The following is a 27622-nucleotide window of genomic DNA, read 5'->3' on the forward strand; positions in this document are numbered from 1 at the left end:
GAATATACTGTCAGAAGATCAGTGATCAGTCAGTCAGACAGCCACAACAATCATATAGATCCAACTGAAACCTGTATTTTGGTTTAGACAATGCCACAACTGCCATATAGGCAAAATGACAATTGCCTACACATATTCTTTCTACTTACTTTTCGTGGCAATCCATTGGTGTGCCTGTTAGAGTATTTGCCCTTTATCAAGGAGTCTACATGGCCTGTCATAATGGCACTTTTGGCACTATTTTCAGTAGATTGTAATCAGTTAGTTCACCAGTTGAAAATGAACTTAATTAGAGCAACATTAATAACATCTGGATTCTCAAAATTTGCTTGAATTTTGGCAATCTCAGAAAACCAATATACCTGTTAATATCTATGTGTTATCGCTTGATATGCCCAAGGTGAAGCACGGCCAAAAACTGAAAACAACACTACATGACAGTGGATTAAATGGCAAAGGATGAGCAGGTGCTTGTGGGCTACTAAGCTCGTTAAGTACACGAAAAGCTACCGTTACCATGGCAACAAGCATTGCCAATGGATATTAGCAGCTTGTAGCACATTTAATTATAAGAAATGCTACTGCCACCGGCCCAAATATCAAATACTGCTGACATGACGAGTACTGCTGCAGGGACAATATACATTGCAATTGCTTGCCCACATAAACTATTTTATGATCCACGGCTGAAAAGTTGGGAAACACAAGGTTCCCACTGAGAAGCAGGTAACCCAGAAAGGTTCCAGCTGAAAAGCAAAGTAGTTATTTGGAAGCAAGTTAATTAATTACTAGCAGGGTATCCCACAAAAATCACGCCACAAAGCACCAAAGTGCTACCCCCACACCCACAGCCACGCCATAAGTGGAGATAGCATATCCATCCAGCTTGGCTAGATAGGGAAAAGAAACACTGATATTTGGAGATACCATCCTCCCATTAGTGTAAAACAAGTGCCAACAAATTGTCCCTAAACACACACACTATTGCTCCGCCACGTGGTGGGGGCCCAGGTGGCTAAGGCGCTGTGATTCGCTGTGCAGGGTACGTCCCTCGGGCACACCAGAAACCTATGACTGTGGGTTTGAATCTCTGTGGGTTTGAATCTCGGTTCGATGGTTTGTCAGCACCATCCCTTTTCTTGTTGGTTTCACTGAAGTGAGACCTGCATCAATTGGGGCTTTCCTCCCATTAAGCTGACACGCCACGATATAACTTTAATACTGTTAAAAGCAACATTAAACCCAACTCACTCACTCACTCTTTCACACGGTTGGCAAGCCTGCGGTTAATGTTCTTCCGCATCCCCTCAATCTTAAATGGATCCCTGGGCAGCATTGAGGATATGATGATCCTGGTGTCGGGACGTCGTATCTGAAGGATTGAGGCCACCATATCAAGGTAGAGTTGGCTGCCCTTGATCGTGCACAGGTCGTTGGAGGCCAGGTGAATGATGAGGGCTCTGGGGCTGCACTGTGTTGCCTTGACCTGTGCACCTAAGATGGTGTCCAGCTCCTTCCACCTCATTCCCCCTCGTGCCAGCCATAGCATCCTCGGGTGGTCCGGACTGGTGCCCTTCAGAAGCAAGTACTTCCATGACCTGGCCATGAAGCTGGAACCCACCATCCAAACTGTAAAGAAGTGTAGTAAATACCATGTATATAATATTAAACTTTGTTGTGTAGCATTAAAAATGTTGGTAAATTATGTAGGAATTTTAACAATCAGTCTTCCACCTGCCATTCTGCTGTATGAGGTATTTGGGCATCCCGTTCATGGCTGCTTATGTGGCTGCCCCAATACGGAAGGAGTGAGAACAAAAGCAAGCAGTATTTATGTTGCTGTGTGCTAAAACCCTTTAAGGAGTGCCTGGAATTTATACCTAGTAATGGGAGAATGAAATGAAATGAATGAATGCCTGAGAAAGTGCTCGGTGGTGACTACGGGACATAGCAGATTACCTGGTATAGATGACCTTGTAACAGTTGCCCCTGTATTGTACTGAGCACTCTTTGATTGTGTGAGATGGATTGACAGCTGTTTGGGGATGCCAGAGAAACTTACATTGTTGATAGAGCAACCTGGTTTGGAGGGTCCGGTTTGGACCAGCTTGCTTCCCTAAAGAACCCGAAATGGGCTGTACAGTAGACTGCCTTGAACAGCCTGGCTTCTTATGCAGACAAACATACGTGTGGCAGGTTGTTGGTTACTACCCTTAGCAGATCTGCCAGGATGAGTTTTCTGCTGTCTGGTCGGCCCGCTGATTTGTATAAGACTGTTAATAGTTTACCTACCTGGAAATGGTTTGTACAATCGGTGAGCCAGCGGAATTTGTGCTGTGAAGACAGCGCTGCAATGTAAGTCTTGACTGTGTTAGGGGAGTGGTGAGTGACTGACAGATAAGCAATAAGGTTTACAACCTGATCCATTGGGACTGACCACAGCTGATGTGAGGGCCGGAACTATTGTAAGGCATTGATGCCTGTTTGGTATGTGGACCATGTGTTCGCAGACAGAGGTTGTTGTAGGACAAACATACTTTGCCTTAAGCTGAGTATTATGGTGGAGTAGGCTCATCAGTCTGTCAGCCTTGGTAGACTGATTGTTGTTGATTGTTGTAACCACGGCTTGGTTGTCGCAGTAGAAGAGGACCTATTTGTTTGCTAGCTGCTTGCCCCAATGTTGAATGGCCAGTGTGATGGGGAACAGCTCAACTAGTCAAGCCACATGTAGCTCCATTCGTAACCCACTGGTTTGGCAATCTATCGCTAAACCATTTGCCCTGCGGGTAGGCCCCAAAGCCAGCCCCACCAGCTGAATTGTAAAATGCTGAAGAATATCGCTGTCTAGCTACAATTGATCCTGAAACACTGTAATGCTATTATAACCAGTGAGAAATGTTAACCAAATTTGTAAGTCTTTCTTGACCCAGTTGGTAATCCTATTGTGGTGAATGGTTGCTTACCTTTGCTCAGCGGGTCGATTTGCCTGTGACAGAAGGTTCTTGCCATTGGTATAACCCTGCACATAAAGTAAAGCTTGCCTATGATGGTCTGAAGAGCCCTTTTAGTGACATTTGTGTTAACTGTCAATAGGATGTCTTTGATTTCTCTTCAATCTGTCAATCTCCAACCCTGAGAATGTCAATTGTGTTGTTGGGCCCACAGTCTTGTCGTGGGCAATTTGGGACCCCAAACTGTTCCAGTGTATTTATGCATCCCTTGAGGTTGTCTAAGCAGTGGCTGGTGCCTACTGTGCCCCCCGCTTGGAAGTCATCCAGGTAATGCATGATCTGACATGTTGGTAGATGGGATTGCAAGAAGGTACTAAGTGTTTCAAATATGGTACATTGAACAAGACCTGGCTGCTTCTTTGTCACCAGACTTATTGGGGATACTTGGAGGTTGTCCAGGGCGATGTCCTTGAAGGGGTCCAACATCCTGCCAAGGTTAACTCCCTTTTGCAGTTTTTGTTTGACGTAACTCACCATGTCTTGGTGCCTGGCTGATGGCAAGGTTCCTGTAAGATGGATTATGCGGATACTCGGATACTTAAGCTTTAAACCAAAACTAAAACCTACCCACAAGAAATTACTGTCTCTATAATTGACCTTAGCATATTGGTGTTACTAGGGTGCCATTTCATTGAGATCCAAGGGGAAATGGACCATTGAATTTTCCTTTCTTGGCAATTGGTTGCTGTCCAGGAAAGATTGGTTATGCTTGTATGGGGTCTGCTGGACCCCATTCCTCAAAAGCAGGTCCTAATACTGTGAGAATTTCTGCCACACTTACCACAATTGTTGGGTACTTGCAATTGTGCCTGCTGCAAACAAATTTATTAAAATCTCAACATGCCTTACTGGCAATGTCCCCCTGTGTCAATGCACCCCGTCCGCCTGACTCTGGTTGTCGTACTGGCTGTGTGACCATGTACTTCAGTCAAAGCTCCCCGTCAATGTTGTCCCTTGACATACTGTGCTGGTATTGTTGATCAACCAGGCATCCCTGCCGAATGTGAGCAGCACTGTCCTAATTGTAGGACAGCAACCCCTGCATTGTCTGGACCTCGGAATGCCTGGTAACGTACGTACAGGTATAAATGTTGTGAACTGAAGTCCAGCATGCCAGAGACAGGCGCTTGGGTTTCTGCTTAATGGGTTTTGAAAATGATCTTACTTGAAGAATCATATGCCATGGTTATTGCACCATCTTTGTGACTTTGTGATGGCTTTCCTCGGTGTTTGGTAGTAGGGTGCCTAGATCCACGTACTTGCCACACAAAATTGTTTCCTCACCAGCTGTTTGACATGTGCGTCTATTCCATTCTGCACGGAAGGATAGAAAATCCCCGTAAATGGTGCCCTGATTTGCTGCCCAAGCCGCATCACTGGCAGCTTCAGGGAAGGGGATTCTCTTTATGTTGGGCGAAATCATGGGTAAATTGAAACCAAGCCTTACCAATTGGTTTTCATTGGCGGAGCTGGACGCTGAAAGTTTGTAATGAAAGGATTTTTTTTCAGTTGCTCGTTTAGCTGGCCACCCGAGTTATTAGCATGTGCAGCATTAATAAGCTGTACAGATTGCACATTCATGCCATTGTTGGGAGAAAGCTTGGATGTGCCACCTTCGTTATTCCCATTATTGGAAAACTCACCGTCAGCTTTGGCCACCTGTACTATACGTACTCCCTGGGTTTGTCTTCCGGTTGTCCTTGCCTGCTTGGCTCCTCTCACGAGTTTGTGGTTGATGGCTGCTCTTCTCTTGGGAGGATATAGTCAAAATCGTACAATGGACTATACTTTTGGCAGATATTTCTTCTGGTTATGGAAAGGATTTTGTTGCTTTTATTTGCAAAATGATGCAAATGAGCAACTTTCTAGCCACAGTCATCTCTTCTGACTTGTCGCAGTTGACACATTGCCGGGTTGCAAGCTTATCCATGTGCTGTTGGGTAGAAGGAGAGATCAAGTTAGATGTGCTGTCATGTCAGTCAATATCAAGAAAGTCAAAGGTGGATAGCAACATTTTGTCCAACTGAAAATGGTATGAAAGTTATCACACATTTAATATTGTTGACAAACAGACTTTTTTCTTACTTCCCTTTACAATCTTGTTTCCACTACACAGATATGGCGATGACATCAAGGCCCTCAATTCTTGCGAGTCCTCTATCTCGGTTACATCTTTGTAATAAATCCTATATTTTGGCTTCAGTCACACTAACTAAATTTTCAGATTTTCAAGAGACGTCTCCTTCACAGTCAAATACACACAACTAGTTGTTCACAAATAGCACTATAGAAACCAAAGTTATGACGTGCGTAATGGCAGGAAACCTCACTTCTTTCCTGTGGGGGGCATTGGTGGCCCAGTCGTCTAAGGCGCTGCGATTCGCTGTGCAGAGTTGCGTCCCTTCGGACACGCCAGAAACCTATGATTGTGGGTTCGTATCCCGATTCGCCCCGATTATGTTTCTAGGTTTGTCAGCACCATACCCGTGCTCGTGGGTTTCACCGAAGTGGTAAACGTCTGAGACCTGCATTTCGGGCTTTCCTCCTACATTAAGCTGACATGCCACGATATACCTGTAATACTGTTAAAAGCGGCGTTAAACCCAACTCACTCACTCACTCACTCACTCACTCTTTCCTGTGTGCTAGAGTCAACACCTATTGTTATAGTTGTAACAATCTAGCACATTGTTTAAGTCACATTTAATAAAAAATTGTCATATTAAGAGCTGCTAATTGTAGTGACGATCGTACTCACATAAGTATTGCTGGTGTGAGGTGTTTGTGAGGTCGTCATGGAGTCTCACTCTCCTCCTGCTTGTAAGAGGTGTGGCCATTTTATGTTCACGGGAGATCCTCACAGCAACTAGTGGAAGTGCAGAGAGGCCAAATGCACTGAAGAGGCAAGATGCGATCAGTGCTCTACTTTGTTTAAGAAGGCCTTCAACAAACTAGCAGAAGCCTTGACTAAAGCTAAGAAGAAGGTCGATGTAATTTCGGCTATTGACTCAGACCTAACCTCTGATCCTATCACAGCGTCTCTACCTACTAATCCTTGGAATGAATCTACTTCTGCTCCCTATGAACATAATGGAACAGCTCTTCAACCAACAGAAGATGATGATGGAGTCGCTGTTTGAGTTCCACTTCTTAGCTATATCTCAGGAGATGGAGATGCTGAAAAAGAAGCAGACAGTATTGGCCAAGAAGAGTCTTCCGCCGAAGAGGCATGGGGGACAGTCATCTGTTCAGACCACATCCACAGCTGTAGATGACCCAAGATGACCATGGGGACCAGCTGGGTAGAAGCTCCCAAGCTTTACCCTCCCGTGAGACATGGGCATCTAGATTTCCACTTGGTTCCTGTCAGGGTACCACAAGGCCATCTTCCTTATCTAAGACACCGTAAGGTCACCGCACAGACCCCACGGAACAGACCCCACAGAACCCAAGCCGATTGCTCAGACTGCACGAAACGGAGATTACATCATGGGACAGCCTAGTGGTTTGATGGAGGACACGGGCAGTCGTCACAAGCCGCACAGACCTTACTCATAGTAGAGTCCTGAATACCAGCGGATGAGGAACCGCACGGGGAACACGTTGAGTGTAAGGATTATGATGAACATCCACGGTCATTCTGAGGTGGAATTGGACCTATATGAGGAGGTATATCAGTCTGACGATTCACCCCAGCGGGATCATACAGAGGGATACAGCTTTGTGGAACTCATTGAGGAGTTATATCATCTTATGCCTGTAATTCAACCTCCAATTCACAACATATCCACCAGACATTGCCGTTGTCGAATTTTGCAGGCAAGGTGGTAGATCGGGGCTTCTGAAAATTTACTCAAGCTCTGGCATGATCACCAGCAACCCTTACCTCCATTGAAGCGGAAGTTGTATCAAACCCATGATTCTCTACTTCCAGACCATCAAGTTTTGGATGAGGACTTTATGAAGCTAGTACGCAATGCTAATACTAAAGTCAGGTTACCTGCTTCCCGGATTAAAGAGCTGTCTATGGCGTCCAGACATTCAATGGACATTGGCGCATATATTAACTGGTTTGACGCCAGAATCAGGCACATCATTCCACCATTGCAGACATCATATGACAGCATATCCAGAGAGACTCCTAGGACTATTAGGACGGATCAGGTCGGACTCATCCACAGACTGCTAGACACCATAGTCAGAATGCAGGAAGACTTACTCTCCACCCAAGGCTGGATGTCTTCACAGCTACTCTGGGTACAGCGTCAACAACTACTAGCACAGATTCGTTCAAGAGCTGTTTCCAACCAAACGAAAAGGTTGATAATGTCACAACTGATAACCGCTCCCAAGATGTTCAACGGCAAATTTGGACATGTCATGGACGAGGTCAGATAAGACACAACTGAATGATTCCAGGTGTCGACTATCAACCCAGCTGTCAGGCACATGGATCTTCCTATACCCCGGAGTGTACCTGGGATCAGAAAGACTCGTCATATAAACAGCCATGTAAGAACTTTGTTCCCCCCAGGAAGGATTTGTTCCAACCGAGTCGGGGGTATGACAAACATTAGTCTATTCAGGATTTGTTTCGTCAGCCTGACTACAAGAAACGAAGATCCTTTCACAGGGGAAAGATCGGGGGCAGAGGTGAATGTACGTTCTGACTTCCTTGCCACCCGTTATAGACCCTTTCGACCTGGTTATGTCTATGGACTGCAATTTACGCCTATCAATTTACGCCTATCGTCTTTCAACATAAGGCCAACTCCGGGTCCAGTGGGAGGCCATTTTCTGTCATACGCTGAAAAATATCAACTGCAGGGAAATGCCATCCTGGCATGGAAAATACGTCTCTCCCAATCCTCCATCCTCATAGCCACAGACAACACCACAGTAGTGGCATACATTCAGAAACAAGGAGGAACCAGATCCAGTTCTCTGATGATGGCCTTGGCACACATCATCAGTTGCTGGATGAAGCGAGACATCCATGCCAACAGACTTTCCCGCCAGGGGAGAATAGTGGCAACAGAGAGGACCTTACATCCAGAGGTCTTTGCTTGGATAACCACGTTATGGGATCTCTTTGCCACCTGCCCAAACCATCAACTTCCGGTTTATGTCAGTCCAGTTCCTGATTCAATGGCTCACCAGATGGATGCGCTATGGACGGATTGGATCTATTTGCATACACATTCCCGCCATGGTCTCTCCTAGACAAGGTCATCCACAAGATGGATGAGACGGATTGCATGATAATCTTGATAGCATCAATCTGGCCGATTATTAAGCCTATTAATGGAAGAGCCTCTCCAGTTATCTCTCTGTCGAGATCTGTTACCACAACCAAGGTCAACCATTTTCTATGACAATCTGCCCAGCCTGCATCTAACCACCTGGAAGTTATCACACAAAAGATGCAGACATCCGGGTACTTAGGACTTGCCTCGGAAGTGGTGGCAAGATCATGGAGACCTTCATCCTCCCTTATATATGACAATAGAGGGGATGTTTGTCCAGTGGAGAAGACGACAAGGGATTATAACTAATACAATCTCCATCCCTATGGTAGCGGACTTTCAACTACATCTACGTCAGGACAATAAGATCAGGCATTGGATGATAGAAGGTTACTTCACTTCACTCTGTACTTCAACATGACAGACTCTCAATTGGGAACCATCCCATTCTTAACAGACTAATGAGATCCTTCCTACTAGAAGATGTTCGCACACCTCGTGCATCTTCCCCAAGTGGAATCTATCTGTTGTGTTATCAGCACTTTTAACAGAACCTTACAAGCCCCTGGCTAAGGCCACCTTACTCCAAAAACCCAGGAAAGCCTCCTTCCTCCTAACCATGGTGACAGCAGCAAGAGTTTCAGAACTCCATGCTCTGGACAATTAAGTCACACCCATGAACAACATTGGACCTTAATTCCTCTAAGATCGCTCCCTAAAATCAGTCTACCACCATCGGGCCAGAGACACTATATCATTCCTGCTAGGGGCAGATGACCTGATGACCAGATGACTGGATGTGACGTCAGAGCCGGAAGAGATAGAAACCGGAAGTGGATTATCACTGGAACTAGCAGTAGAAGATCCATTTATCAGGAAATGATCTTTAGTTAGAAATTCACGGTAAGAGACGTCATTATCCAATAAAAGAATTAACGTCAGCACCGAACGTGAGGTCAAAACCCGAAATGACGTCAGGACCGGAAATAGTGTCACAAATCCATTTTTAACAGGAAATGACGTCATTTGGTCGAAGTAGACCAGAGACGATGTCATAATTAATAACAAGCTCAGCAAATATAAAGGTAATTCTGGTGAAGGTATCATGGATTTGACTGATTCTTGATGCATTCTGATTTTCAAGTCCTAAAGGGAAAGTTCAGAGGAAATAATCTCTGGTCAGGATTAGAATCAGTGATTAAATGGTTTCCAGAAAAGGATTACTGTCAATTACACAGGGAGTTACTAGCATGACTAGAGGCACATCTCCCCGGGTCCCTCTGGTATATTCTGGCAAAGATGTAATAGAGTTAGAGAATTCTTAAGAATTATCGAACAATAATTATCATTGTTAATAATTCTAAGAATTTTACCTCTATTACAACAGGAGTACTCCCTCCCAATTCATCTACCTCTCGTGGTTAGATGTTGGAAAGAAGTGAGGTTTCCCGCCATTACGCACGTCATAGTTTGGGTTGCTATAGTGCTATTCGTGAACAACTAATTGTATGTAATTGACAGTGAAGAGGACGTCTGTTGAAAATCTGAAAATTTAACTTGTGTGACTGAAGCCAAAATACAGGATTTATGGCAAAGATGTAATAGAGGTAGTATTCTTAGAATTATTATCAGTGATAACTATTGTTCGATTTTTCAAGCTTCAAGAGAAAATCTAACTGATCTAATTCTTTTCCCAGTTCTTTGTACCATTTTTATCCAGGTCGTTTTAGAAAATCAGGTTAGGTCAGAAACTTGCTTATATTTAAAAAACCTCAGAAATCAGCCTTGCATATATATTTAGTGCTGTTATGTGTTTAAGTCCAAATCATGCATGTGTTGAACTGCAGAAGATCTTGTTCTCATTTATGTGAACATGACTGAGAACATTCATGACAAGTATTTGTTAATTTCATATTAGCCCTTATCATACCTAGTCCTTTCATATTAGACAGTACATTCCTTTTATGAGACAGGGCAAGACAGATAACCAACAGGAAAGGTGAACAATAACAAGACATTGACCATTTGGAAACTTTGTATTTAGTAAACTATAAATAAAGTGTTTATTACATTTCATTCCAGAAACTTTCACCATCCAACAAGCCATTGACAACATCGGTTTTGGCAAGTTCCAGGTTAAACTCTCTGTTCTCACAGGATTTGCCTGGGTGAGTAATATGTTGTTTTCTGGTATTTTTAAAAAACCTTAGGAATGTACTAAATCATTCAGGCTGTTCTAGTATTGGTTACAGAAGCATATCTGAAAGACAGGCCTGGCACTATCATGGTTGGGGTAAATGAAGGATCTAGAGTCAGGCCATCATGGTTTGGGTAGATGCAGGATCTAGAGTCAGGCCATTATGGTTGGGGTAGATGCAGGATCTAGAGTCAGGCCATCATGGTTGGGGTAGATGAAGGATCTAGAGTCAGGCCATCATGGTTGGGGTAGATGAAGGTTCTAGAGTCAGGCCATTATGGTTGGGGTAGATGAAGGATCTAGAGTCAGGCCATCATGGTTGGGGTAGATGAAGGATCTAGAGTCAGGCCATCATGGTTGGGGTAGATGCAGGATCTAGAGTCAGGCCATCATGGTTGGGGTAGATGCAGGATCTAGAGTCAGGCCATCATGGTTGCGGTAGATGAAGGATCTAGAGTCAGGCCATCATGGTTGGGGTAGATGAAGGATCTAGAGTCAGGCCATCATGGTTGGGGTAGATGCAGGATCTAGAGTCAGGCCATCATGGTTGCGGTAGATGAAGGATCTAGAGTCAGGCCAGCATGGTTGGGGTAGATGCAGGATCTAGAGTCAGGCCATCATGGTAGGGGTAGATGCAGGATCTAGTGTCTAGTAATTGAACAGTCCACTTCAGAAGTGAAGTTGTTTTTATGATGTTGATTGCAACATTCTTGATATCATTGATATGTGTAACACTTTCAGATGGCAGATGCGATGGAGATGATGATCCTGGCAATTCTGTCTCCTGCCTTGCACTGTGAGTGGCAGCTACAAGGTTGGCAAGAAGCTCTTATCACAACAGTAAGTGTTAGCATACTAAGGAGGTGGTGTGAAGCCATATTCGCCCTCACTGCTGTAGGTGTACATCAACTACAGTGTTTAGTTGGACAGATGCTGCAGTCAATGATAATGTATGTATCCCAACACCTTTTTCATACTATATGGCACACAAACACACATCATTATTTTAGTTAAATGGTGTGAATTGCTCTAATTTTCATAGACCGGTACCGGTAACTATAGGAAAATGAAAACTGACTTTGTTTCTGTAATTCTGTCAAATGTACCAATACACGTATTACAATACAAATAATGGGTTCCATACTATAAAGCCCCAAAGGTTATAAAAGTACTACTTTCAATATCATGTTATGTGCAGATCTGAAGTTGAGTTTGATATAGCAGTGCTCTCATGTACGGCTCCAGCCTTTTCTTGTAAGTGCACGACCATGCACAGTGTGTGACTGACAGTTTGATGTTGCAGGTTGTGTTCGCTGGGATGATGGCCAGTTCCAGCATCTGGGGCAGCATGTGTGACAAGTATGGCAGGAAGACAGTGAGTACACAAGTCATCTATCTATAATGTAAATACTGGAAATCATAAATTAATGTGACAATGAGAAAAAAAGAAAATGCGGAAAAATGTGAGTGTCCCTTGTTCGCATTAATAATTTGTAACAATTTTATTTGGACATATTGGAGAGTCAGGTTCACTGCACACTGAAACAATGACACAATCATACATAAAGCTCACAATTAACAATGAAATTGAGGACTAAATAAAGGCAGTGCTTAAGTTCTCACCAAGTTCCATGTCAAGTGCAGTCTGTTTTCACAAGTTGATGAGGCAGTTGCCAACTGTGTATGACAGTGTCTTTGTCCTTGGTTTTGTTACAAGAAAAACAGTGCTCCCCTACATGCTCATAGTACAGCCGTCCGTCTGTCTGCCTGTCGTGTCGTGTCGTGCCATCTGACTCCGAGTCCTCGTATTAGCCCCTTAATGCTGAGCCTCAGGCTGTGTAACAACAAGTACCATCTTTTGAAATCTTTTGGTATGACGCGGCCGGGGATCGAACCCCCAACCTTCCGCTCTCCGGGCAGACACTCTACCACTAGACCGCGGAGGCAGTCCACCTGAAAGGGAACAGATGATTGTGTACCTCCTCCTATCCTGGTGTCTACACTAGGGTCCAGATGTGTTCTTATTCCTGTCTCTAGCTGACATTACCATGGGGTTTTCCAAAACGGAGACACTGTTAATGCATGCAATCGTATTGATCACTGGCTTACCAGATATGCACTCTTGTGCACTGCAAAGATATTTTGTCTGTTTTCACGGTCATGAATGTAAAATCTGTCAGTAACTCAGTTGATGAGTTTCTGAGCTCCCTCATCCTCTTAGTATTTCTAGATGTAATTAATCAGATCAAGTAGTTGGGCATATGCCATTGTTGTGCATGTCCAATATTTTCAGATAATCTCTCATTGTCCTTGTTTACATGTGAAAACCACACATGAAGAAAATATCTCAAGTATTACATACACTAAGGTTCATTTGTTTATTGAGTTCATGAATAAGATACACAATCAGGTATGTACAAGCTTTAGCACAGTTAACACTTTTACATAATTCCACAATTGTTTACAATGATACTGTTACACGATTTCACTGAAGCCAGTCACCAACTTGAACATGCATCTGGATTGTGAAATATGATTGCCTGAGAATGAAAATGTGAACATTCACTGATATTCTTGAAAGACTTGTCCAGTCAAAACGGCCTCGATGTTGTGTCACATCCAAGTATTGTTTGAACTAGCAAATCCAGAGGCCAAGGATAGCTTTTGTTCTCCTGATATCCCACATCCTCTGTTGCTTCTGCTTTCCTTGTTTGACTTCTGACTTGAAGAAAAGCTCCGACTCTGTATCAGTGCGATAGCAAAGAAGAACGAGGCTGTGTCATTTTTTGGTGCCTGTTTTGCTTCTTCCATAGCTTTCTGTACAATGAGATCCGCATCAGACTCTAGATCTACATGGAGAGTTGTGCATCCATTTGCTGTCAATATGCCATATGATCCTCTGCTTGTTTTGGGAATAGCTAAGAAATGCTCTTATTTGGTTGTCAGTTTCATGTCCTTAAAGCTCTCAATGCTACTGTCAAACCTAGTCGACAGGCGCATAGTCAAAGGACACCTCTAAATGAAACTCGCTATAACTGTTTAACGAGTAGGCTTTGTGTATATTTGAAGTTACATATGGTATGCATAAATGCTCAGCTTGCAAAATATGAAAAAAAATAATTGTAGTTTATTTACCTCAAAAAGAAAAGATCGTGAGTTAAGAAAGTATCAACCAAATTTACAGGCACACAATTACCAGAAAGGGACATTGTTGACTTTTGGCACTTCACGTTGAGCGGCATTCAGTCCGATATTTTCCTTATAATTTTATTTTTCATATTTGATCATAATTTATTTTTTTTTGACAAAAGGAAAACACTCAAGTTCCTTAATTTCTAAAAATTAGCAAATTCCATTGTAATTAATTATAATCAAAAACAATCTGAATGGTAACATCGTTGGATGGAACTTGTACGATCATGGCAATGGCGGTAAACAATCAACTCCACCTGCATAGTGATCCCGTAAGACTATTACAATATTATTTAGTATGTCGTAAATATTTAACCAAAACACTTGAAATTATGATTGGTGAATATTTGAGTCATTAATTGTTTCATGCAAAGTGTGAAAGGTGAGATTAACCCTAACGTTTATATTTCTGCAACTAACATGATGACCTCGAAAATTGAGTTTTTTCTGTTTAACATTTGGATATTCAATTTGCTGAAATGGTTCATAATTTACCATCGCGCTGTTATTTACCAATAAAACGTATCAAATTTATACTCAGTTAAAATTGAAATATCAGAGATATGATAATTGAAATCAATTTGCACAAATTTAATGATTTAAAAAGGTTCCTATAATGAAATATAATCTACCTTGAATAACGTTATTCAGGCAAGTTCACGAAAATTTACAAATTTTGTGTTCGCTTTGGTCTTAACCTTGGTATGATTGAAGCAGTAGCAGACTGGTCAATCACGGAACAAACACATATTCCGCACAACTAATAAATGTAAACATCATTAACATGGACTTATAATAAGTGTTTATAGTATGAAGGTTACTAAATGCACAGTCCATCCCACGGAACACATATCCCAGTTAAAGTCAATGGGAGTCACAATCTACCTCAGACACGCATCAGTCATGATGACTGGACATCCTTGTCGCTGTTGAGGTCCAGCTTGGGGCTTCTCCAGAGACTGTACATCCCACCAGGATGCCATTGTAACAGCGGTACCACATCGATGGAATGGCGACGAATACTTGTGGGGGTTCACGGGATTTATTTAGTCTGTTCCGTCAGGGATATGGAAATCCCATCACGATATGGTTTAATGTTGATAATACCCTAAGACATAATATAATAAGGTTGAATTAGTGATGTACAATTACAAGAATCGATAATTAAACAAACATATCATTACATTTACTAAGCATGAATTAATGCATATATTATCAGAACAACCATCAGTATGTAATTGCAGCTACAAATCCCATTTATATGATAGATTACAAAATATAACAATACCCAACAGTAACGCTCTATATGTGCCTCTTATCCCACGATATGCCAAGGAGAGGCACGGGCCACCGAGCCGTGGATGCCCGTGCCTATAATAAAAGCACAAGATGAGATTGGGTTAAATGGCCGAGGGTGTGCAGGTACTAGTGGGCTACTAAGCTGCTAGATGTGTATACCAAAATGCTACCGTTGGCATGGCCACTAGCGTGGCCAATGGCGATTCGCAGCTCTCGCTGCTGGCCTGAGACTGCTACCGCTGTCCGGCCCCCACGGTAGCATATTTAAACGCTACCATTGCTTGGCAACTACCACGCTGCCAAAAGCAGCTACCGCTGCTGGCCTAAGTCAGACTACAGCTGCCCGGCCCCAGGTAGCCGGCCAAAGCAGATCCCACTGCCTGGCCCCATTAGCAAAACCATTGTGCGACTACCGCCGCGGACCCAACTGTCAGCTACCACTTGACAAGACGACTTCCGCCGCCGGGCCCATATACGTGGCAGTTGTTTGCCCCAACGTATGTTGTTTTACGATTCCCCAGCTGAAAAATCGAGAAAGACAAGGTTCCCACTGAGAAGCAGGTAACCCCGGAGAGGTTCCCGCTGAAAAGCAGGTAGCCTTAAGCACGAATATTGATTTTGAAGCAAGTTAATTTGCTACTAGCAGTGTAGCTCGTGTGAACCCCGCCACAAAGCACCAGAGTGCTACCCCACACCCACGGCCACGTGATACGCGGAGATAGCATTGTTGCCCAGCTTGCCTATGTACTGAAAAGAAACACTAACCTGTGGAGATGACATCCTTACTGGCCCATACAAGCACCAGGGCATGCAATAAATTGTCCGTAAACACACACAGCGCCTGGGCAGCATTGAGGATACGATGATCTTGGTGTCAGGAAGCTGGAGTTGTATCCGAAGGATTGATGCCACCATGTCAAGGTAGAGTTGGCTGCCCTTGACCGAGCACAGGTCGTTGGAGCCCGGGTGAATGATGAGGGCTCTGGGGCTGCGCCGTGTTGCCTTGACCTGTGCATCTAGAATGGTGTCCAGCTCCTTCCACCTCATCCCCCCTCATGCCAGCCATAGCATCCTCGGTTGGTTCGGACTGGTGCCCTTCAGGAGCAAGTACTGCCGTGCCCTGGCCATGTAGCTGGATCCCACCATCCAAACTGTAAACAATAAGAAGTGTAGTAAGTACCATGAAAAGACTATTTGAATTAATTGTGCAGCATTAAATTTGTTTGTAAGCATTGTAGCAATCTGATTTCCATCTGCCGTATTGCTGTATGAGGTGTTCCGGCAACCCGTTCATGGCTGCTGATGTGGCTGCCCCAATGCGGAAGGAGTGCAAAGAATAGCCAGCCGTGTTTATGTTGCTGTGTGCTAAGGCCTTTTTTAGGTGTGCCTGGAATTGGTACCTTGTAACGGGGGAATGGTCGAAATGAACGAATGCATGTTGTGGGCTGGAGGGGCGCGCCTCCAGGTATTGCTTGATGGCGACTACCGGACATAGCGGATTACCTGGTATAGATGACATTGTAACTGTTGTCCCCATCCTGTACTGATCAGACTTTGAGTGTGGTAGATGGATCGAAAGCTGCTGGGGGTTGCTCGAGAAGCTTAAATTCTGGATGGCGCAACCTGTTTTTGAGGGTCCAGTTTGGACCAGCTCGCTTACCCTAAAGAAACCGAAGAAGGCTGTGCAGTACCTTGAACAGTCTGGCTTCATAGGCTGATGAGCATACGTGTGGCAGATTGTTGGTTACTACCTGCAGCAGATCTGCAGTGATAGGTTTTCTGGTGTCTGGTCGGCCCGCTGATTTGTGTAAGCCTGTTAAAATCTTGCCCACCAGGAAATGGTTTGTACAGTCGGTGAGCCCGTTGAATTTGTGCTGTGAAGACAGCGCTGCAATGTAAGTCTTGACTGTGTTAGGGGAGTGGTGAGTGACTGACAGATAAGCAATAAAGTTTACAACCTGATCCAGCAACTGGCGACACCTCTTGTAGCTTGTGTGTTGACCGGAACTGTTGCAAGGCATTGATGCCTGTTTGGTAAGTGGCCAATGTGTTTGTAGACAGAGATTGTTGTAGGAGTCTGCCTGCTTCCTGCCTCAGATCAGCCATATGTTGCACGGGAAAGGTGTGGGGTTCTGGTCTGCGGCTGGTGCTGCCTCTCGGAAACGTTTGAGCTGAAACCTCGAGAGAGCATCGGCAATAGTGTTAGCAGTGGAACAGACATAATTTGCCTTAAACAGAATATTATATCGGAGGCACTGCAGGATTAGGCAACGGAGTAGGCTCATCACTCTTGGGGCCTTGGTAGACTGTTTGTTGATTATTGCTACGACGGCTTGGTTGTCATGGTAGAAGAGGACCTTTTTGTTTGCAAGTTGCTTGCCCCAGAGTTGGATGGCCAGTGTGATGGGGAACAGCTCCAGTAGCATCAAGTCTCGTGTAGTTCCATCCGTCACCCATTGGGTTGGCCATGCGCCGTTAAACCATTTGCCCTGCATGTAGGCCCCAAAGCCGGCACCACCCGCTGCGTGTGAAAACAGCTGGAGGAAATCGCTGTCTACCCATAGTTGGTCCTGAAACACTGAAATGCCGTTATAACTCGTGAGAAATGTTAACGACATTTGTAGGTCTTCCTTGACCCAGCTGGTAATCCTAATGTGGTGAAATGGTTGCTTACCTTTGCTAAGCAGATCGATTAGCCTTCAGCTGAATGCCCTTGCTGTTGGTATAGCCCTGCACATAAAGTTAAGCTTGCCTATGAGGGACTGAAGGGCCCTTTTTGTGACCTTGATGTTACCTGTTGACAGGATGTCTTGGATTTCCCTTGTCGCCTCCTTGATCTTGGACTCTGGGATTCTGATCTGCATTGCATTGGTGTCGATTTCCAGCCCTAAGAATGTCAGTTTGGTCGTGGGGCCCACCGTCTTGTCGTGCGCAATAGGGACCCCAAGCTGTTCTAGTGTATTCAGGCATCTGTTGAGGTTGTCTGAGCAGTGGCTGGTGTCTGCTGTGCCCCCCTTTAGGAAGTCATCCAGGTAATGCATGATCTGACACGGTGGAAGATGTGATTGCATGCACCATTGCAAGAAGGTACTAAACGTTTCAAATATGGCGCAAGATATGGAGCAGCCAAATGGTAAGCATTTATCAAAATAGAACTCACCTTCGAATCTGATGCCTAGCAGCTCGAAATCGGATGGGTGGACTGGTATAATTCTAAAGGCCGACTGAATGTCGAATTTTGCTAGTAGTGCTCCCTTTCCTAGTTGTTGAACCATATGAGTAGCTTCATCAAATCTGGCCTCTGTGTCTATGAAGTCATTTATAGATTTACCCCTGGGATAGGATAGATGGTGAATTAGACGGAATTCCTCCGCATGCTTACCCAGATGCTGACCATAGCCTGGCTGCTTCTTGGGGGGTGTCCTTGAAGGGGCCTGCCATCCTGCCAAGGTCGACTTCCTTTTGTAGTTTTTGTTTGACGTAGCCTGCCGTGTCTTAGTGCATGGCTGATCGCAAGTTTCGTGCCAGGCGACCAGTGCGGCTTCCCTGGAACTCAAGCTTAAAACCAAAGCTAAAACCTACACATAAATAATTTGCATCTCTGTAATTGACCTTAACATATTGGTGTAACCAGGGTGCCATTTCATTGAGATCCACGGGGGAAGGGGCCATGGAATTTACCTGCCTTGACGGCTGTTTTTCTGTTTGGGAAAGGCTGATTGGGCTTGTATGGGGTTGGTTGGACCCCATTCCCTCGAAAGCAGGTCCTAGAGCTGTGGGAATTTTTGCCACACTTACCGCATTTGTGAGTGAACTTACAGTTGACCCTGCTACAGCCAAATTTATTGAAATCCCAGCATACCTGACTGGCGATGTCCCCCTGTACACGTGTCATTGCGCCCCGTCCGCCTGTACACGTGTCATTGCGCCCCGTCCGCCTGACTCTGGTTGTCTTACCGGCTGTGTGACCATGTACTTCAGCCACAACTCCCCGTCAATGTTGTCCCAGCATCATGAGGGGTCCCTTGACATTCTGTGTCGGAATTGTTGGTCGTAGGTTGACCAGGCATCCCCCCCCGAATCGAAGTGCCGCCATTCTTATGGTTTCCATGTAGTACAGCAACCCCTTGGTTGTGCGGACCTCAGAGTGCCTACTAACATAGATATACATGAAAATGTGGAAAGCTGAAGTCCAGCTTGCCAGGGACAGGCGCTTTGGTTGCTGCTTCATTGGTTTAAAAATTATCTTACCTGAGGAATCGTACGCCATGGTAATCGTACCATCCTGGTGACTTTCCTCGGTGTTTGGTAGGATTGTGCTGAGGTCGACAAACTCGCCACGCCAGATTTTTTCCCTCACCTGTTGTTTGACGTGTGCTTCTATTCCATCCGCACGGAAGGATAGGGAATCCCCATATCCTGCGTTCTGATTGGCTGGCCAAGCCTCGTCTCCGTCGGCCTCGTTGTGAGCATTGGGGATTCTCCCTATGTTGGGTGAAATGGCGGGAGAACTAAAACCAAGCCTTACCTGTTTGTTTGCGCTAACCGGGCCGGGCGCTGAATGTTCCAGCAACTTGAGTATTTTTTCCAGTTGCTCGTTTACAGTCCGTTTGACTCCAAATGAGAACGATGAATTGCAAAATAACTCGAAATCCAGAAAAGTGTATGAAACATCAATACGGTACTTGACCATGAATACCCTGTACCCAACAAAATCTGAATTTTGTTTATTTTAAGACCCATGACGGATGAAGTTCTTTAAGAAACTATACTACCCATCAAAAGTTTAGACTCACCAGTGTAAATGTAGCCACTCACTATACTCAACTGTTTCAAACCAGATAATGCCAAATATTCTAAACTTTTTACAGGTACTGTTAGCACATGAACTGATGTGGCGTGAAACCAAATCTGTAACGGTGAAAAGATTAGAGTTTTTCGTTCATTAATTGATAAAACTCTGTGAAATGTCGCACATTTTTAAACAAAATTCGCACCAAAACGCAGGTGTTCACATGCACGATAATGCATGTGTTTTAGCAGCAATTTGACGCGGGATACTCGTGCAATTCATCTTTATAAGGATTGCAGTTGGCTCTTCTGAGTTAGTGGAGAAATTCTTCTTTGATGCAAGCATGGGTAGAGGGAGAATCTCCGTATTGAGCAACGACATCAAACCTTGGCACTGCTACAAGATGGCAGATCACAATGGTATGTTGCCAGACGTCTTGGCGTATCCCAATAGGCAGTTTCCAACCTCTGGGTACGCTTACAACAGACCAACTCTGTCCAGGATCGACCCAGGTCGGGTAGGTCAAGGGTAACATCACAGCAAGATGACCGATGCGTCTTTTTGCTGTTTCTCAGGGGCAGACACATTACAGCCACAGCAGCCAATAATGCTTTCCAACAAGCTACAGGACGACGTGTATCTGTATCAACAATACGCCGCCGATTACGTCACTACGGACTGCGGGCACGTCGTCTAGCTGTAAGACCCCCTCTTACACCACGCCACCGTCAGAACAGACTGAATTGGGGAAATGGACATTTATGCTGGGGTCCCCGCAGATGGGCAAGGGTACTCTTCTCCGACGAATCAAGGTTCAATCTGCATTTCAACGATGGTCGGATCCAAGTCTACAGACGTCAGGGAGAGCGGTACGCTGACGTTGCTGTTGTGGAGCATGATCGATTTGGAGGTGGATCCGTTATCGTCTGGGGAGGTATCACCCTGACTGGAAGAACTGATTTACTGGTACAGGATGGAAATCTGACTGGCCAGAGATACAGGGACGAGATCATCATTCCTATTGTGCTTCCATTCTTAAGGGCCATGCCAGGTCACGCGGTTTTCAAAGATGATAATGCCAGGCCTCACAGAGCTCGCATCGTGTCAGCTTGTTTACAACAAAATGGGGTGAATCGAATGGATTAGCGAGCATTATCGCCCGATATGAACCCCACTGAGCATGTTTGGGATCTGCTGGGACGGCGTGTTTATGCCAGAGTTCCTACCCCTGCTAACCTTCGCCAACTTGGCAATGCATTGTTTGAGGAGTGGCAAACATTCCCCAGCGGCAGATTGAACTGTTCTTTCGTGGTATGCAACGTCGATGCAATGTCTGTGTTAGAGCCAGGGGTGGTCATACCCGTTATTAAATTTTGCAATTTCACTTTTGTATGGTACTAGCCAATACGGCATTCTGGTTCACTAATCATCAATGCACACGTCCTTGTGAACAAGGATATGAAGACCTAAATGAATGATTTTGTTATTTTTTATCGGTAGCTTTCACAAATACGATTTTCTTACGAGATATAGTGAGTGGTTTCAGTGAGTCTAAACTTTTGATGGGTAGTATATCATGTAATTTTGTATAGAAATGTGTACATGACACGTAGGGGGGACAAACCGTGGAAGGCACAGCGCAAGCACGCATGCACTGCACGTTCTGTGGTAGGGGAAATGGCAGAGCGTTAGAGGGGCCGTCTCATGATAATTTCAGTCGCAATCTGACTCGCTCATGCCATAGATCTCGTTGTCGGAACTGCTGGTGCCTGAACCGACTGCCACTTTTATAGGTTGGACTGTTGCTGGCCGTAGTCCATCTCGTGACCAATAACGTGGCTCTATCTCGTCAACGACTGTCGCCTCACAACGCCTCCATGTTTCTACTGTTACCCGACCCGTTGAGACGAGTTGTTCAACGTCTCGTAATTTGAACGTTGTGTTCGATCGTCCAACGTCACCCTTGACGATGCCCCATACCAACTCGATTGGATTCAGGTCGCAGTGATAAGGTGGCAGTCGTAAGACAGCGTGACCCTGACCCTTGATGTAACTGTCAACTTTATACACTGGGTCAGGTTTCATAGTTTTGATGATTTCATAGAGCTGTGGTTTCGTCGCTCGAGAAGGAAAGGTAATGTTCCTCCGTTGCAGCCAAGTAACCATGTCTCCTTTACAGTTATTAGAGCTTGGAGTCTTGCTTTCTGGATCCTGCACACTATGATATGGTGCATTGTCCATGACAATGTGAGACTTGGTAGGCAAAGCAGGGACTAATTTATCTTTCACCCACTCCAGAAATACATTGCCGTTCATTTCTGTGTGGTATTCCCTGTTGTCTTTGGCCTTGGCTCTAAAGACGAGGTCACAGTCTGGGAGAAAACCCTGACTAGCAGAACCAGCATGGAGAACTATGAGTCTTTCACCCTTTCCCATTGGTAACTTTCTACCAGACTCCTTACAATCACCACTGGGTACCCACTGACTGCTGGCTGTGTGGGGCGCATTTACCCATGTCTCATCTAAGAAGACGGCTCATATCCTTCTTCACGTTTCTGCTTGATGGTACGAAGGTAATGATTTCGGAGACGAACAATGTCAGACCGTTCACACAACACAGCCCTATTTTCTCCAGTTATCTTTTTGTATTTGTAACCAAATGTATGCAACAGCTGCCATAGTTTGTACTTTGTAACACGTAAATCATGGTCAGTTTCAAGGTGTTTCTTCAAAATTCTTAGGGACAGGAACTTATTTTCTGAGTGAAGTTTAACAATTGCACGTCTGACTTGATCCCTCTGAAAACTGTCTAATTTATCAACCTTGCGTGGTTTTGACATGTTCCCTACATCCTTGGCCTGACTATATGTATCTAATCGACTAACAACATTTTTAAGTTTCTGAGGGGACATACCAAGAGCTTTTGAAGCTCGTTTCAAGAATTTATTAAATGCATAAAAAGGGTTTGCTCTTTCTGCTTCACTCCTAAAGAAATCATACACATTCAACATCAACTGTTTAACATCTGCTGAGTAGCGCATCTTGTCATTGAATGAACACGGTCACTGTGTAGCACGTGCAGACCGTGCTTGCGCTGTTCCTTCCACGATTTGTTCCCCTACGTGTTATGGACACAAAATTACATGATAGTTTCTTAAAGAACTTCATCCATCATGGGTCTTAAAATAAACAAAATTCAGATTTTGTTGGGTACAGGGTATTCATGGTCAAGTACCGTATTGATGTTTCATACACTTTTCTGGATTTCGAGTTATTTTGCAATTCATCGTTCTCATTTGGAGTCAAACGGACTGTACCTGGGTAGCCGAGTTGGCAGCCTGCGCGGCATTTACGAGCTGTGTCGATTGCACGTTAATTGTGTTGCCACCTTCAATATTTCCGTAATTGAAAGACTCACCATCAGCTGTTGCCTCCTGCGTAATGATGTGTAATGGTGTAATGGTGTTTGTCTTCTGGTTGTCCTGGCCTGCTTGGCTCCCCTCACAAACTTGTGGTTGACGGCTGATCTTCTCTTGGGAGGCATCACGGAAGGTCGAGATGGTGAGTTGGTATTCCACAAGTGTAAAAATGTTCCGAGGTTGAAGTTCGGGAGTAGAACGAAATAAATGTGATACGGCGAGTGCTGAAATAGGTGGTATTCAAAGCGTAATTGGCAAAACGGTCGCGATTGTGTAAATGCGATACTGCAAGTGTTGAAATAGATGTTATTCAAAGCCTAATTGGCGAAACGGTCACGATTGCGTTCAAAGGAAACGTACAAAGCGAAAGCGATTAGATACAGCCAAACACGTGTGTACTTGAAGAAAGACGGTGCGCGAATGATGGACTATAACAAAGGCGGGATGATGCTTGCGCGGGATTATTGCCCCGGGCACGGTGCAGAGTGGTGACCCGGGGGTGATTGAGTTACAAGGGGTGATTGGGTTATGGGCGTAATTAGCCAATGGTTACGCGCGATAAAGCTATTTAGTAGTTAGTACTAAATATAATTATGCCTAATAATAAAATGATACAATTAAGGAAAATGTATGTTATACGCACACAAACATATTCTTTTTCTCCCTTTCTCACCCACAGTAATATAAACCTGATAAAAAGAAACACGAATAACATACATGTTGGTAAATATATGAAGACTCGCTCATATTTAAGAGATATTATATTGTTTCGATACACATACTGGTATGTTGTGTGAACCAAGCTCATGAACACATCACATGTGACGTCATAGATCCATGACTTGAGATGCACCATTTGTCTCCATCTTCCCGAGGCAAGGGAGTTGACTGACTTTAAAAGTCCAGTTTCCACCCTTGCCGAACTAGGTTTGAATTCCTGGGCTCGATCGTAGCGTCACCAGTGGTTATCATGAGTTATGTCCCTTTTGAGCCTCTCCAATGGACCAATCTGATTCCATCACTCGCATTTGTTTCAAACTAAATTGCGGCACCCAGTTAAGACAATCTGATCGATAATCAAGATCAGTATTGTGATAAAACGGGTCTTACATCGCGAAGTGCACCAAATCACGCGTGCACATGCTGTGCACATCCTGCTACCGACCAAAATCTGCATGACAGTTTACGAACTGAATTTCGATTTTGTTGCGAGGTTTTGATTGGACTATGCATAGACTCGTTGGTCCAGCCAAAATGTAACAGCTACAAGCTATAAACTATATATATTACTGAAAGCACCTTTCAACAAGATGGTAGTTTAACACACTAATTACATTATATTCTACTGGTTACTTTAGTCATTGCTAATCTCAGTACATACTAATGTATCATGACATTGTGAAACAAATAAAATATTTACGACATTGCATATCATGTTGATGATACTGCAAATTATGCTATGTAACAGATATGCTATTAAAATGATAAAAGTATATAAAGCAAGACTAAGATATCAGATCCTAACCTCCTTATGATAAATATAAATACTAAAGAAGTCTAAATTAACTTTCCCCAATCAGTGCAGTGCATTGAATCACGCAGAGTTGTAACTGCAGCAGTGACCAGAGAAGAGAAATATTGAAGTGTTTAAAGCTAAAAACCTGGTCACATGCTACAGAAACAATAGAATAGGCAATCACTGGCCAACCTGTGGCTGGACCATATCACAAAGGACCTTACATAACTCCTTTACCTTTAGGATTAGAAGAGAGTGCTCAGGTTAGTTTAAGGAGCTACCACCGTACTTAACTAAATTATTTATCCAAGTCACAGGGTATCACAGGACTAGGAAATTTTATGGCTGCTACATTGTATTATGTGATGTGTAATGATGTGATGTGTAATGATGTGATGTGTAATGATGTGTAATGTGATGTGTAATGTGATGTGTAATGTGATGTGTAATGATGTGATGTGTAATGATGTGATGTGTAATGATGTGATGTCTAATGTGATGTGTAATGATGTGAAATGATGTGGTGGTAATGATGTGATGTGTAATGTGATGTGTAATGAGATGTGTAATGATGTGTAATGATGTGAAATGATGTGATGTGTAATGATGTGATGTGTAATAGTGTGGTGTGTAATGATGTGATGTATAATGTGATGTGTAATGATGTGGTGGTAATGATGTGGTGGTAATGATGTGATGTGTAATGTGATGTGTAATGTGATGTGTAATGTGATGTGTAATGGTGTGATGTGTAATGATGTGATGTGTAATGATGTGTAATGTGAAGTGTAATGATGTGATGTGTATGATGTGATGTGTAATGATGTGTAATGATGTGATGTGTAATGATGTGATCTGTAATGATGTTTAATGATGTGATGTGTAATGATGTGATGTGTAATGATGTGATGTGTAATGATGTTTAATGATGTGATGTGTAATGATGTGATGTGTAATGATGTGATCTGTAATGATGTTTAATGATGTGATGTGTAATGATGTGATGTGTAATGATGTGTAATGTGATGTGTACTGTGATGTGTAATGGTGTGATGTGTAATGATGTGATCTGTAATGATGTTTAATGATGTGATGTGTAATGATGTGATGTTTAATGATGTGATGTGTAATGATGTGATGTGTAATGATGTGATCTGTAATGATGTTTAATGATGTGATGTGTAATGATGTGATGTGTAATGATGTGATGTGTAATGATGTGTAATGTGATGTGTACTGTGATGTATAATGATGTGATGTGTAATGATGTGATGTGTAATGATGTGTAATGATGTGATGTGTAATGATGTGATGTGTAATGATGTTTAATGATGTGATGTGTAATGATGTGATGTGTAATGATGTTTAATGATGTGATGTGTAATGATGTTTAATGATGTGATGTGTAATGATGTGATGTGTAATGATGTGATGTGTAATGATGTGTAATGATGTGATGTGTAATGATGTTTAATGATGTGATGTGTAATGATGTGATGTGTAATGATGTGATGTATGAATGATGTGTAATGATGTAATGTGTAATGATGTGATGTGTAATGATGTTTCATGATGTGATGTGTAATGATGTGATGTGTAATGATGTTTAATGATGTGATGTGTAATGATGTTTAATGATGTGATGTGTAATGATGTGATGTGTAATGATGTGATGTGTAATGTGATGTGTAATGGTGTGATGTGTAATGATGTGTAATGATGTGATGTGTAATGATGTGATGTGTAATGATGTGATGTGTAATGATGTGTAATGATGTGATGTGTAATGATGTGTAATGATGTGATGTGTAATGATGTGTAATGATGTGATGTGTAATGATGTGATGTGTAATGATGTGATGTGTAATGATGTGTAATGATGTGATGTGTAATGATGTGTAATGATGTGATGTGTAATGATGTGTAATGATGTGATGTGTAATGTGATGTGTAATGGTGTGTAATGTGATGTGTAATGATGTGATGTGTAATGTGATGTGTAATGATGTGATGTGTAATGTGATGTGTAATGATGTGATGTGTAATGATGTGAAATGTGATTTGTAATGATGTGTAATGATGTGATGTGTAATGATGTGATGTGTAATGGTGTGATGTGTAATGGTGTGATGTGTAATGAAGTGTAATATGATGTGTACTGTGATGTGTAATGATGTGATGTGTAATGTGATGTGTAATGGTGTGATGTGTAATGTGATGTGTAATGTGATGTGTAATGATGTGATGTGTAATGATGTGAAATGTGATTTGTAATGATGTGTAATGATGTGATGTGTAATGATGTGATGTGTAATGGTGTGATGTGTAATGGTGTGTAATGTGATGTGTACTGTGATGTGTAATGATGTGATGTGTAATGTGATGTGTAATGGTGTGATGTGTAATGTGATGTGTAATGTGATGTGTAATGGTGTGATGTGTAATTGGATGTGTAATGTGATGTTTAATGATGTGATGTGTAATGATGTGATGTGTAATGATGTGATGTGTAATGATGTGAAATGTGATTTGTAATGATGTGTAATGATGTGATGTGTAATGATGTGATGTGTAATGGTGTGATGTGTAATGGTGTGATGTGTAATGGTGTGTAATGTGATGTGTACTGTGATGTGTAATGATGTGATGTGTAATGTGATGTGTAATGGTGTGATGTGTAATGTGATGTGTAATGTGATGTGTAATGGTGTGATGTGTAATGATGTGAAATGTGATTTGTAATGATGTGTAATGATGTGATGTGTAATGGTGTGATGTGTAATGGTGTGATTTGTAATGGTGTGATGTGTAATGGTGTGTAATGTGATGTGTACTGTGATGTGTAATGATGTGATGTGTAATGTGATGTGTAATGGTGTGATGTGTAATGTGATGTGTAATGTGATGTGTAATGATGTGATGTGTAATGTGATGTGTAATGTGATGTTTA

The 27622-nt window shown here is 43.1% G+C and overlaps 1 protein-coding gene across 1 annotated transcript in view; it reads left to right on the forward strand.

Moving 5' to 3' along the window:
* LOC124121193 (synaptic vesicle 2-related protein-like) overlaps nucleotides 1-27622 on the forward strand; it is a 135570-nt gene that overhangs the window by 48618 nt on the left and 59330 nt on the right. The window contains exons 3-5 of the mRNA XM_046484177.2: nucleotides 10340-10425; nucleotides 11196-11294; nucleotides 11758-11829. Coding sequence (XP_046340133.2) covers nucleotides 10340-10425; nucleotides 11196-11294; nucleotides 11758-11829 — 257 coding nt within the window. The remainder of the gene's footprint in view (nucleotides 1-10339; nucleotides 10426-11195; nucleotides 11295-11757; nucleotides 11830-27622) is intronic.

Source organism: Haliotis rufescens, unplaced genomic scaffold, assembly GCF_023055435.1.
Source record: "Haliotis rufescens isolate VD_foot unplaced genomic scaffold, xgHalRufe1.0.p SCAF_15, whole genome shotgun sequence".
In the NCBI taxonomy this organism is placed as follows: domain Eukaryota; kingdom Metazoa; phylum Mollusca; class Gastropoda; order Lepetellida; family Haliotidae; genus Haliotis; species Haliotis rufescens.